General features: G+C 36.8%; 1 protein-coding gene across 1 annotated transcript in view; it reads right to left on the reverse strand.

Moving 5' to 3' along the window:
* LOC145679088 (glycine receptor subunit alpha-2-like) overlaps positions 1-14411 on the reverse strand; it is a 150670-nt gene that overhangs the window by 59395 nt on the left and 76864 nt on the right. Inside the window, exons 3-4 of the mRNA XM_081749683.1 lie at positions 13179-13304; positions 11952-12052 (exon numbers count right to left, since the gene is read on the reverse strand). Of these exons, the coding sequence (XP_081605809.1) occupies positions 11952-12052; positions 13179-13304 (227 nt within the window). The remainder of the gene's footprint in view (positions 1-11951; positions 12053-13178; positions 13305-14411) is intronic.

The following is a 14411-nucleotide window of genomic DNA, read 5'->3' on the forward strand; positions in this document are numbered from 1 at the left end:
GCTCCAAAGATGGCAGCACAATTCATTTGCATGTATTTCGGAGAAGGCTTACTAAAGGCAAAGGCCTTTGAACAATAATTTAAAAGGATAAACTTTGTGAAAAATATTTATTTCAGTAATTTATTTAAACTACACTCTTTTAAAAATATTTGTCTTTGTTATAAACGTGAAATTACAAATAACCGTAAATCAAAGGTTTGAATGCTAAGATTATAGGTTAGAGCTCGGTCGTTCGTAAATGTTACTGTAGTATTTTAATAGATAGTTAAATTGCTACACAGATGCTGGAGAAGGGCATATATTTTCAGAGTTAGTTGCTTGGCTTTTTTTAAAAGTACAAGCTTCTAAATTCGAACGTAAAAATGAAGCGTTAAGGTTTTAGTATTTAAGTACTCGCACCCCCAGTTGCATAGCACTGCCCTAAGGAACATTACTGACATGCCTAGTACATTCCTGGCACATGCCAATGCCAAGTAAATGTGTCAAGTACATACACGGTACGTGATATACACATAATAGATACATTCCTCGGTATGTGTCATGCACGTACTTTTGGGCGGAAGTAACCTTATTCCTTACATGTGTATTTCACATGATTGCTCTATTCACGTACCTATCATGTACATTCCAATGTACCTCGAGGAACATTCTTTACACATGATCAGTATGTACTTGCGTTGGGTGGGTGGAGGCGTGTTCTTTTAACGACATTTACTATTGTTTATTTATGACCGTGTGCTTGTAGTAGACATATGATTACTGTGTGTGCGGCTACCGAACCTTACAATATTGCCAAAACATTTTCTGTAGATCGGAAATTTGGGTGCGCGCTTTATATTATCATAATTACTGAGTGACCAAAATTTATGTAGTTACTATATTAAAAGCGTTGAAAACAATTGTTATTTCATATAATAACATTTAACAGATACCATCTGTCTCACTTTCTTTTTTCTTTTTCTTTTTTTCTTTTCTTTTCTTTTTTCTTTTTAGATATCTCTTGTTATGCCATAAATTTTGGAAAAAGCGAGGGTGAACTTAGCAAAGAGACTGAAGCGAAGAAAACATTTTATGAGAGGGAAGACGACTAACTTTCAAAAGCATTTCGATAAAAGTTAAAAAAGAAAGCTTTATTAAGACCTTGATTTGGATGATTGCAATATACGGGTCAGAGGCTTGATCGTTGGAAGATGGGAAAGGAAAAGTTCAAAGTTTTAGGGATATGGAGATGACGGAAAAAGTTGCGTGTTTACCCTTTTAAAAAAATAAAATAAAAAAAGAAGATTGATTCCGACAAACATAGAACAGAGAAGAAAGTCAGTGATCTACAAAATACTTGTAGTATGGCATTCAGAATGTTTGTTTGAAGGTAAAGCAAATGGAAGGATGAAAGTGAGATCTTGAACAGAGTACTACGATATATTCAAAAGAATACCGAAATGATTAGTGAAACATTTATTTCAAATGAGGGAAGAGAATTTAGAACGACTATGTCACTAAACATGGAAACTTTTGAGAAGAGATAAAGAATATAAGCTCTCGGACACAAAATTAAACAGTTTTATACACAAAGGGGGTTCAAAACAATGGAAAATTTTATTTCTCTGAAATGAACATTAAGTGATTTTAATTTATATCTTTCAATTTTTTTAAGAAAAAGTTTTTGAGGATAGGAAACTATACCCACACCCGGCATATAGTTCTGAGCTTGTCTCTTTGGATTACTACCCCATGGGGCATTTCCTGAAATCGCAATGCTTCACCAACTAGTAGGAGGTGCAAACAGTAGGGACAAGACGTGGAATCGACGTGAAATCTATGAATTGACACAAAAATGGTTGCAGATGGTCCATTACGAAGGTTTATACATTGAACGATAATCTGCATTCATTAATACTACTATAACAAATGCAGGTATGTTGTGCGCCAGAATATTGGATAACTTTAGGCTAACCATTGTATTATTCTACTTTATACTGTTAAGTAATAACACTATTGTAAGAGACATATTTGTATAATCTATGTATTTGAAATAAACTGGTCATAACAGTAAAGAAAATCAAGCAAAACTTACATTTATGGGGTATAGATAGCCAATGATATCCGTTAAGACGTTGACGAACTGACTCCATTAACGAGCCAGAATAATCCCTCTAGCTATCCATTGGAAAAAGACAAATTCAAAATTTTGCTTACAAGAATGGAATATATGACATAGATAACCACTGTTAAGGTCAACATTTATCGTTGAAATGTTAAAGTATTAACTCCATTCAAGAATAATTGAATTGAAATAATTGTTCTAGCAACTTATTGGGAATAACAGAACTCAAAAATTCGCTTAGGCTATATGTATGGAATATGAGCTATAGGTGGCCACCGTTAAAGTTGCTGGTATCCCTTTGACTCCGTTAACGACCTCGACCTAGATAATTGTTGTAGGTATCTATTGCATAAAGTGCAATTAAAACCTTCGCTTCTGTTTAAGAGTTATCGTATAGAACAGTGTTTCCCAACCGGTGTGCCGCGAATGGACCGCTGGTGTGCCGCGAGGATATCGAAACAAAATTATTAATTCTATAGCAACCAAATTGCAAGACACAGGGGAAAAATGTATATTTTTGTCGTACTATGAATTTCTACCATGGAAAAAATTACTGTAATTGTAATATATTATTCTACATCTATTACTGTGTAGCAGACAGCATTTCGGCTCTTACACATTTCCACGGTTAGCTGCTATATTACGTTTCAATTGAGTCATACTAACACCGAGAAATGGAAGCACTTGTACGGTACGCGTCAAGCGAACATCCGTAGAACACTCATTCGCACGTGAATGACAGAACAACACTGTTCAACAGCCGTGTTTTGACTTCGACGCATCGCAAGCTGTGTGATTGCAATAATATGCACCGGTTTTGGTTAAAACAGTAATGTTAAAAGTACAAGACATTTGTTTGTTTGTTCGTTCGTTATTTAGTGATCTTCGTTCTTAGTGAAAGGTTAGATAATGTTTTGGAAAAAGAAAGCGTATTTTTAAAAATCTGAGTCTTATATTTCATTGCAATTTTTTTTTCTATTTTAAAATTAGAATAAAAAAATAAGCATTATGAATTAGCATGGGGAAAACTACCCACCCAACCAGGTACATTCTAGGAACGTGCCATTTAAGTTCCATATGTACCGTTTACGTACCTGGTACTTGAAAAATGTATATTTCATATGCATAGCACGTGTCGCTAGGTACGTGCCTTTCGAGGAATTTCTGACACTTGAAAGGTACTTTTACATGCTTCACTGGAATGTGAGGAATGTGAATGGCACATACCCCATGTACCATGGCATGGTTGTGCGTAAGTTGCTTCGTATTGCGACTAGGGTTGCCAATTTAGCCACTTTGTGACGAGATCTGGCCATTTTGAGAATGTCGTTAGTCACATAATTTCCAAAGAGCCAATAGTGGCTTTTTAGCCATATGCTTTTCACTTCTATAGCCACTTTCTGAGTTTAGCCACATTGTAATATATTGTGTGTGTCATTTTGCAATTTTCTGACGTTTGATGCGTTCTCTAGGTTGTAACATTCTAAACCCCACTGTCAGAATTGTCCTCATAAAATTAGCATTGATGGTTATATTGTGACGTTACACAGCAGAGAATTAGTTCAAAACCTGTACGTTAAAACTAGACGTTAAATAAAATTTTCGGGAAGACGTAAGTTTAAGTATAAACTAACTCCTTAAAGAAATTCAGCCTGATAATATAGACATCCTTCAGGAAATGTCGCTTTTCAGTGGCAATAAGCTTGAAACCGGTGAAACATCTTTTACTGATTTAGCTTCTTCTTTCACCTTCTGTGGAATTTGAAGATAATATCGACAAAATTGAAAATCAGTGGCGATTATAAATCTTCGATTGAAGAATTTTTGCAAGAAACTAGCTGAACCTGCGCTCTCTACACAGCGCATTATTCGCATATGAGCATATATCGCCTTATCATTCCTTACAACATCTGTACATGTCTCTTTACAGACACAAGTTAAAGACGTATTGATTTAAAAATAGCCAAGGGGTATCATAAAGGGGGATTTTTCGATTATTTTTCTGAATATCTCGCACCGTTTGCAAGATATGAGCCTACTTCCGGTTGGAGTTTCTAATTCATGTACGACCAGTGTTTTCTTTCTTCTTGCATGCAGTATGTAATAAGCAAATACATTACATACAAAATTAATCTATTGTCAGTTATATATGGTGCTTATTGGGAAAAACATTCCCCAAAAAAGTTCATCTTAGACTGGAGAAATGGTTATCCTTCCTTTTCCATTATTATTTGGCTATGAAACAAATGCCGGAGACATATACAACCGCTATATACAACAGTGTGGTGTTGGAATGTGTAATGATTAGGATGTGATGTTTTATTTTATTTTTTTGAAAGTTCAACACTTCCAATGTACCCGTAAAAATGTACTAAAGAAATAGTGCCCATGTTTTTTAAATATTCAATTAGAACTGGACAATCTACATGAAATTTGCAATCGATCAGTGAAAACGTCATCTTTCTAGAGCCTGTAGTTTCTGAGATCTCATTGTCGAGAAACATATATGTGTATTTTAAAAGAGCTCCAAAGATGGCAGCACAATTCATTTGCATGTATTTCGGAGAAGGCTTACTAAAGGCAAAGGCCTTTGAACAATAATTTAAAAGGATAAACTTTGTGAAAAATATTTATTTCAGTAATTTATTTAAACTACACTCTCTTAAAAATATTTGTCTTTGTTATAAACGTGAAATCACAAATAACCGTAAATCAAAGGGTTGAATGCTAAGATTATAGGTTAGAGCTCGGTCGCTCGTAAATCATCATACTGAATCAAGAGGCCTAACCTCTCTTGTGTGAGTTAATGTGCGAGCGAGGATCAAGTGTTGCAATACGCATTTGTGAGCAAAGCACACGTACTGCACTCAGAGGATTGACGAAAGTTTTCACTTTCGGAGGGCAGCTTGCTTTTTGAACCTCATCTTATCATACTTTCTTTCATCTTCATCTTCATTTGGGCTTCGGCCCTAGGATATTTCATCACTATGGCGGACTCTGGCAACTCACTTGGACAATCGAGACTCGGACGACATACTGGCTTACCACAAACTATTCATTCTAATCCAAGTACTTCTCTAACACAACCGGCACACCGCGGGCCATCCACTCGCACCCGCCATTTCTCATGGGGAAACGAGCCTTTGTCTAATGCATCTAAAGATCGGCATCCATCTAACGAATCCACTCAGTCTGCGAAACGTATACGGTCCCGTTCACCACTTTCTTCCATGGATATCGAGGTCGATCCACCACAAAATTCTACTACGGTGTCTCCAAATGTTTCATCACAAGCTAATATCGAACTTTATCACTTCCTTCTCACTGATTACGACGCTAAATACACGAATCCAAAAATGATCTTTCTTCAAATAATGAAGTATGTTCCTCGGGTCCGAGATACTCTAGCTCAAATAGTTAAAACCAAAAATGGCTACATACTAAAATCGAAAGATCCGAACTTTGGAATAACTATACGCAATAAAGCTTCTTACGAAATCTTTGGTAAGAACGCTAAACTTACTAAGCTAACGGATAAAAGACCGAAACAATCTCCGCCACCTAGAAAGCCACCTTTTCTATCTGTTGTAATTAAAGGTGTTTCACCCGATCTAACAGATGCGGAAATTCAGGAGGAGCTTAAACAAGAAGGAATTTCAGTTGATAAATGCATTCGCATTAGAAATAATAATGGTCCGACATATCTAGTACGCGTTCTATCTCAGCGACAGGACACTATTGATTACCTCCTTCGATTTGGCGCACCTATATATAAGCGAATACATCGTGTTGAACAGTCTAAAACTAATGGACCATTACCGATTCGCTGCGAAAAGTGTCAGATATACAATGACCACACTACAGCAAACTGTCCAAATCAACCGAAATGTGGCTATTGCTCCGGGCTCCATGACACCAAAACTTGTCCTAATCTACAAGGACCACCTAAATGCAACACATGTGGTAGTGGGCTTCATCCTACGTACAGCTACCGTTGCAAAGCTAAACCAGCACCAACACCTGAACGTCCGGAATTAACTGTACCATTAAAAACGACAGACGCTACAGTTCAACCTAATCAATCCATATTACCTCCACTCACAGTAGAAGATTTTCTCCGCTTTACCAGTTTAGTACTTCAAAACATCTTTCCATTCCAGAGAGCCCATATTACCCAACATATCATTTCTGCCGCAAAATCAATTTTTCACATAAATCTTCATGCCACCTATTCCAATAATTATGTTCATTTCCATGTTGGGTCACTGGAAACTGCAGTATAAACTGATATATATATTTTTCATTATGGAGATTAATTTCCTCTTTGTTAATATACGATCATTTTTACAACACAGACGTTTGTTAGAAGCTCTGTTACTCGAGGAACATATCACCGTATTTGCTCTCAACGAAACCGCATTAAAACCAAATATATTAGCTCGCATTCCTGGATATCTATTACTACGTCACGATTATCACGACCACATGGCTCGTGGCCAAGGTGGAGTCGCAATAGGACATTCTCCAAAATATCCAATTAGGACATATACCCCACAAGCTTTCGATAATATTCCGGAGTACCTACTTTGTTCCATATACTTCCCATCAATAACTATAAATTTCAGCACAATCTATATTAGACCACGCCAACCTTTACCGTTAGAATATTTCCGATATATAGCGACTACCTTTTCCAATATAGTTATCATGGCAGATATTAACATCCATAGTAGGAGTGCTAGAGAAAAAGATGAATTTCAAGAGTATATAACTGACCATCTTCAGCTTTATATTCATGTTCTTCCTAAGCACAGTAGACCTATAAGCCAAACTACACCAGATGTTGTTATTACATCTCTGAATCTCATCAATAAATGCCAGCTTGAAGTGCTCGACTCTATTGGTAGTGACCATCATCCAGTAAAACTAACATTAACACATGGGCTTCCAACTCGTCCTGTACTTGCGCCTCGCTCTGTCCTGAGATATGATAAGGCTCATTGGCCTGAATTCCGCAGAGAAATTGAGGATACACTTCATAGTGTAACACCACCTACCAATGACACTGACCTCGCTTCTTGTATCAATACTATCACTACTGCAATACAACACAGCTCTCAGCATCACATTCCGGAAGATCAAGTACATCCTTATAAACCGAAATTGCCTCCTACCTACCTTGCACTTGCACAGAAAGCGCGACATCATCTTCGCGACTATTATCGAACAGGAAACCGTGAGTCTCTTCAGCGCCACCGTCAGTGGCAACGCACGGTTAAAAACTATCTAGATGCATATAAACGTAGGAATTGGATTAAAACATGTAATAACTTATCTGAGGATGCACATCCTTCTAGATATTGGAAGCGTTTCAATCAACTTGCTGGAAAGAGCACCAAAACTACCTACCCTCTCATTGACCATGGCACACCTCTCTTTTCGGATCAAGATAAAGCGAACGCCTTTGCTAATCAGTTACAGACTGTATTTACTCCTTCTGCCGCTTCCGCACGTTCGGAACGGATAAACCTATCTAGCATCCCTGCTTTGCAGCCTTCCATAGAGCATGTCCTTGATCCGGAGCATCCTCTTACAGCACCTATCACCACTGCTGAACTTCAAACGGCACTAAAGAGGAAAAAGAATACAGCACCAGGAATTGATAACGTATCTTACCGTCATATTCAAGAAGCTCCACAATCGCTGCTGGTCCTCCTTGTCGCAATATACAATTTCATTCTTAAAACTGGTCTCTATCCATTGGAATGGAAAGTATCAAAAGTCTGCATGTTTCATAAACCAAATAAGCCTATACATTCTGTCAGCTCTTATAGACCAATCCAACTTACATCAGTGTTCAGTAAGCTACTAGAGAAAATTCTCGTGTGCCGGCTTCATTCATACCTGGAAGCACGTAACAAACTACCTATTCATCAAGCAGGCTTCAGACCACGTTTCTCAATAAATGATCAATTGCTTCGCCTTAGCACTATCATCACAAACCAGTATAACAAAGCATTCCCCTCATGTCTTATACTCATGGATTTAGAAAAGGCTTTTGATAAGGTTTGGCATTATGGATTAATTCAAAAACTTCAGTCGTTCAACCTTCCCATGTGCTATTTGAGGCTCATTCACTCTTTTCTTACAAATCGTATTGCTTATGTCACTGTTGGTAATGTGCTCTCTTGGCCTGTATTTCCGTTTACTGGAGTTCCTCAGGGATCAGCACTTAGCCCCTTACTGTATATACTTTATGCTTCCGACATACCTTCAACTCCGCACAATGTATTCACTTTTCAATATGCAGATGATACGGCATTCCTCGCTCTTGGCAAAACTGTACATCAACTTAATACTGCTCTTCAAACTACACTCAATAATTTCATCACCTGGTGTAAGAAGTGGCATCTGACTATCAACGAAGAAAAAACACAAGCAGTAGTGTTCTTACCACCTAAAAGACGTTCCAGAGTTCACAGGAACCCAACTCTTCTCCGAGTCACTATTGATGGATATCTTATCCATCCTACACCCACTGTCACCTACTTAGGCGTGGTCTTCGATTCTAAGCTCACCTGGAACGCCCACCTGAAGAGGCTAACAGCTAAGGCTAAAAATCGATTGAATCTCTTACGCCGACTCACTGGAACAACTTGGGGCTTAAAAGCGGATGTCTTGCTTCACACCTATAAGGCGTTCCTCCGCCCTATCCTAACTTATGGGCATACTGCCTGGTGTAATGCTTCTGCTTCTTATTACGAAAAGCTCTGCATACTGGAGAGACATGTTATTCGTCTAGCTTATCGCCTTAAGCTACCATATCCCACATGGCTCACCTATGAATATATATCGTTTCCGAAAATTACAGAACATCTTGCAGACCTCCGTATTAGATATATCACCTCTCGGATAAACACAGGTCATCCACTCTTTTTAGACGTTCTTCACTGCGATGCTCTCACAGACTCCACCTACCGGTTCATACTTTCACCATTAAACATATTTATATCTCTATATATCAACAGCACACACTTGACTCCGGACGAACGAGAAATCTACAACATTTATTTCATTGCCGATCACATTCCTCATCTTTTTCCATTATTGCACGAAGATCCTCACCATTAACAAGGGCTTCCCACTGTGTTCATTAGTCCCGAGTCGCCCCGGGACAGAAGATATAACCCTTCATCTGTCTGATTAACACATTTGTGTTTGTGACGTGCTAGCACTTCATCTCATTTATCATCTTCACTTCTCATAATTTCATTGGCCACATGTTGCACCTACTCTATATTTTTGATTTTGTTGCACTGATGATTAAACATGTTTGTTTTCTTTTCTTCGTTTGCATTTATTTCATATTTCTCCTTTTGCACTATATAATTATTTAATCTTACAGTTATTGTTGCACCATGTATTATATATTTCAGCATAAATTAAAATAAATGTAAAGCGATAACATAAAATTAAATGATGATGAGTTCACAACCCCTTTAATAGATGTTCCACCTCAGCAGTTAATAAAGAATATCTCCTAGCCCATCACCTACCTTTCCTGGCGCCTATTTTGTGTATAAGAATCGCATGCCAAAGAGAGGGCGTAACCCTCTGAGAGGCAGGAGGATGAAAATCGATTATCATAGAATTTAACTCTCCTAGTGAACCCATATTGTCTCTTCCTCCCTAACAAAAAAAAAAAAAAAAAAAAAACGCTCGTAAATGTTACTGTAGTAATTTAATAGATAGTTAAATTGCCACACAGATGCCGGAGGAGGGCATATATTTTCAGAGTTAGTTGCTTGGCTTTTTTTAAAGGTACAAGCTTCTAAATTCGAACATAAAAATGAAGCGTTAAGGTTTTAGTATTTAAGTACTCGCACCCCCAGTTGCATAGCACTGCCCTAAGGAACATTACTGACATGCCTAGTACATTCCTGGCACATGCCAATGCCAAGTAAATGTGTCAAGTACATACACGGTACGTGATATACACATAATAGATACATTCCTCGGTATGTGTCATGCACGTACTTTTGGGCGGAAGTAACCTTATTCCTTACATGTGTATTTCACATGATTGCTCTATTCACGTACCTATCATGTACATTCCAATGTACCTCGAGGAACATTCTTTACACATGATCAGTATGTACTTGTGTTGGGTGGGTAGTGATCGAGCTTTCATCTCTGTGAGGAGATCAGTGATCACAGAAAAAAAAACCATGGTATTTTATATTTGCAAATAATAATATTGCAAGGATCCCCTCAAGTGTCTCTAATTTCAATGTCTCTTCCTCAATGACCAAGTGAAGGAATACTAAATGTTTTGCCGGGTGTCCCTTCCACTCAAGGCAGTTTCCAGAACACTTTGGCAGGTTGTTGGTTAGGCTTGGATTATAAGTTTAAGATGGATCCCTAGCTCAGTGCAGCATAGGGTAAGGAAGAGGTGCTCCTAGTCCACAGCGACATAGGAAGGTAAAGGTTAGGCGATCAGTTGGTCGACTGATACTGGGTCCCTCGGTGGTCCTCCTTTTATTTGTCCTCCTCGGGTCCTTCCGTGAGGTCCGTCTGCTTTCGGTGTTCCTCGGTCTTCCGTGTTGGCTTGCTGTCTGCTATGTTGTTTATAAATAATAGCACGTGTTGAGTTGACACGTGCGTCTGTTGTGATGTGGGGATCCTTGCAATATCTATGTGTGCCGCGAGAATTCAAGTTACACCCGTAGTGTGCCACAAGTTAAGAAAGGTTGGGAAACGCTGGTATAGAACAACGGACGAATGGACGGATGTATAACAACATAATCCTAATACCTACGTGATCAGTGCCGCATTGACGTATAAGCTAAACAAGCTATAGCTTAGAGCCCCGCTTTCTTGGGGGCTCCCGAAAAGTAAAGTTTATATAAAAAAAAAAAAAGACTGGGTGTACGCTTCCAAAATATAAGATAAAGAAAAGAAAAGAAAACCTACATATAGCAACAGTAATTTGTGTTGTGTGGATTCCTATGATGTAAATAATGTTGCCTTCCTTCTGGTAGTGGGCTCCCTAAAATATCACTTGTTTGCTCATCTGCATGGACTGGTTGCACCGCAGGACTTACAAAGGTCCCCATTGCCTTTAATAGCTTAGGGCCTTATCAGTCTTAAATCCTGGACTGTGTGTGATCCTAATAACTATATATGATGACAAAGAAGTATCAATTCTTTTACTTGCTTTCCCTATCCCCTCAAAAAACTATCATAAGTAAATATGCTCTGCACCTTGACAGATAGGGTTATTGTTCCACACAACAGTAAATGTAAATCTGAAAAGGAAGGGGAACGCATGACCTCACGCCGTCTCCCGTACCTACCTTTGCCTATTGTAATATTTTTAGGAAGTAGAGGAATGCCATAGATAGTTTCTTGAAGTAGAGGAACCTCCCGCATTTCCTCTCACTTTTACTCCTGGTACCACAGATTCACTTTATTTGGTGAAAATCACCACAAACTGCCCCGTCATCAAAATTAAATTAACTTAATTTTGCTAAATTAAATTAATTATGAAATATAAGAGAGCATTTTTTTTCATTCTCCAAAAGTAATATAAACCTTATCGTTTCGTATTTCCCTGAGAACTCTATTAAAAATACCTTCTGACGCTTTTTATAATACTCTTTTGCAGAGGAATGTGTGACTGACAGAGTTATTGTTCTACCAACATCTGAGGTGTAGAAGGGAGAAGCAAACAACATTTCATTCTTATTTGAAAGTACTTTGTAATTCGAATGGGGTTACTGAAGTGAGGAATGAATCTCACTACCTTGGGTTAAAATACGAACGGGGCATAATCTTGTTGGTGTACCTGTTATCAAGTTGAATGGTTCCATCCTTGAAAAGCCTTCCAGAGCCATCATGATTCAGATGCTTCACGATTTCCACTTCCTTTGAGTTGCAAATATGGAGCTGTAAGAGAGAAAATCGAAAGTTATTTCTACGTTTAGATTGTGTACACTGTATAGTGAAACAGTGTTGCCAAACTTCCACTTAGTAACAAAGATAATAAGCCTATCTTACAGTTGTTGTTTTTCAAAATAAGTATTTTTAATCGATTTTCTTTTTCTCAATTTTTTCTCAAGATATTCTCTGAGTTCTTTAGTTAAGTTTAGTGTGGAGTCAGAAACATTCGAAAAACTCTCGAATGTCAAGATTTTTTTCAAAATTTTCTCTAACTATCAGTTTGATCTGTTTTCACACAGGACTGCCGCTTCTAATAAGCTTTCAGGACGGTTTATCTCTTACGCATTTCACATTAATATTAATCTCTGTGATGTCATTGTCAATCAGTTCCACCCAGCTCTAAAGTAATTATTGTTTTGTTTACTATTAAGAAATCTAACAAGCTAGAGTTTTTGATGAGTCATGATTTTTACACTCATACAATGTATATTTGAATACACTGTAAGAAAGAAATAGATCGGAAAAGTACCTTATCTTATGGTTTAACTTCTTTACAGAATGTAAATGCAATTATTTTATTAAAATCAAACAGTTGGAACATCTTTAAGTTAATTTAGTCCAAAAATAAATATTGAGTACGTGAATATAGTAACAATATTAAATATGCTACAGTATAAGCTACAATGCTTATTTCCCTTATAACTTTGGGACTATTAAGATTGCTACTGGCTTTAACGATTCCGTAAATTTTGCCTCTATGATACTTTATTTACTATTATTGTAAAATAATTTTCAATTAGACCGTGTCATTGGCTTCTGCATTTGATTTAGTTTCAGAATTATAAGATAATCATAACCATCTTCAGTAGTAACATTAGGAGCGCCCTCTGTTATAAGTCTGTTAAAGTAGTTAACTACTTTATTACATTCTTGGTTGAAGGACAGGCATGTAACTACTACCAAATCTGTCGATATTTTCAATCTGGCAAAATTATGACTTGTTGATCAGCCTTACCTTCATTACAAAAAGTAGCTATTAAAAAATAAGAAAAAAAAGAGAAAGTTTTAGTTAATGACATTTCTGAGTCAGTGTCCTTATAATAATAACAAAACATTTATCCTAATAACATACATCAGGTATCCATAAAGAAGAGAATTCCTTTTGGGTGAGGACAATCCAGGGCTTCTGTAATGTTTCTGGAAATGATAAACGGGAATCCTTCCATGAAGTGATTAGATATATTACAAATTCCATATCCTACGAATGAAAAAAAAAAAAAAAATACATAAAAATAGATTTTGTGGTATTTAGAAAGTATGGTAGTTTTCTGTGCTGTAAAGAGCTATTAAAACTATTCGTTGATGCCAACAAGCAGTCGCCCCGCTGTATACTTTAGTTTATCCTATTTTGAAAAAGTTATTAACTCGAGATAATGGGTGGTATTCAGAGAAAATTCGTTAATCAATAGTTAGTCACCGTCTAGTTAATGTCATACTAGCACTTCAGTAAGGAAGGTGTACTTTTTGGTATTCAGAGTCTACTTTGAGTACAAGTAAAAAGTTGATTTGGGTATGATTAACTTTATAACCCCAATACATCAGATGAGAAAAATAAATGTGGCAACTACGGAAAAGTAGATGAGCGCATGCGTAGTCTATAAAAATGAAAATACATGAAATACGAAATACGAAATGTTGTGTCGCACGCTAAATCGTGGGATAAGATTAGCATCTGTTCTAGATTAATTAGTCACATATGATTAACTTCGTCAAATACTACGTCCTAATCAGAGACTCTGAATACAATTTTGATAACTATCCGTTAGTCAACCCCGTAGTATGGTGTTAATCAGATGTCAAAACAACTCTGCATAAGACCAAATGAGTTTAAAATTTCCAATTGAGTTTTCATAATTTTAAATCTGCAAATTTCTGCTACACTAGCGACATCTCTTGACATTAGGCAGGCAGTACAAGTTGTGGCACACATTAACTTGCTTGTGTTAGGAATTAGAGTTGCTGACAGTCTAAAATCGTTTGCTATTACAAAACAGACTTGTAGAAATTTTAATCTTGATAATTTGAGGTATTTTTTTAATTCTTCCAAATCAATAGCTATAATAATAGGGTATAATAATAATAATAATAATAATAATAATAATAATAATAATAATAATAATAATAATAATAATAATAATAATAATAATTAAAGGTGGTAATTTGACGGCTTAAAAATTTAATTCTTGAAACTAGAATACAATTTCGAAGATTCTATCTATTTCGTTACCATATTTATCGTTTTACTCTCTTCCTTTTCCTTCCCTAGATCAGCAGATATAAGTGACCAAATTGTATATCCCAGTCT

This window comes from Thermobia domestica, chromosome 2, assembly GCF_964235325.1.
Source record: "Thermobia domestica chromosome 2, izTheDome1.hap1.1, whole genome shotgun sequence".
Taxonomy (NCBI): Eukaryota; Metazoa; Arthropoda; class Insecta; order Zygentoma; family Lepismatidae; genus Thermobia; species Thermobia domestica.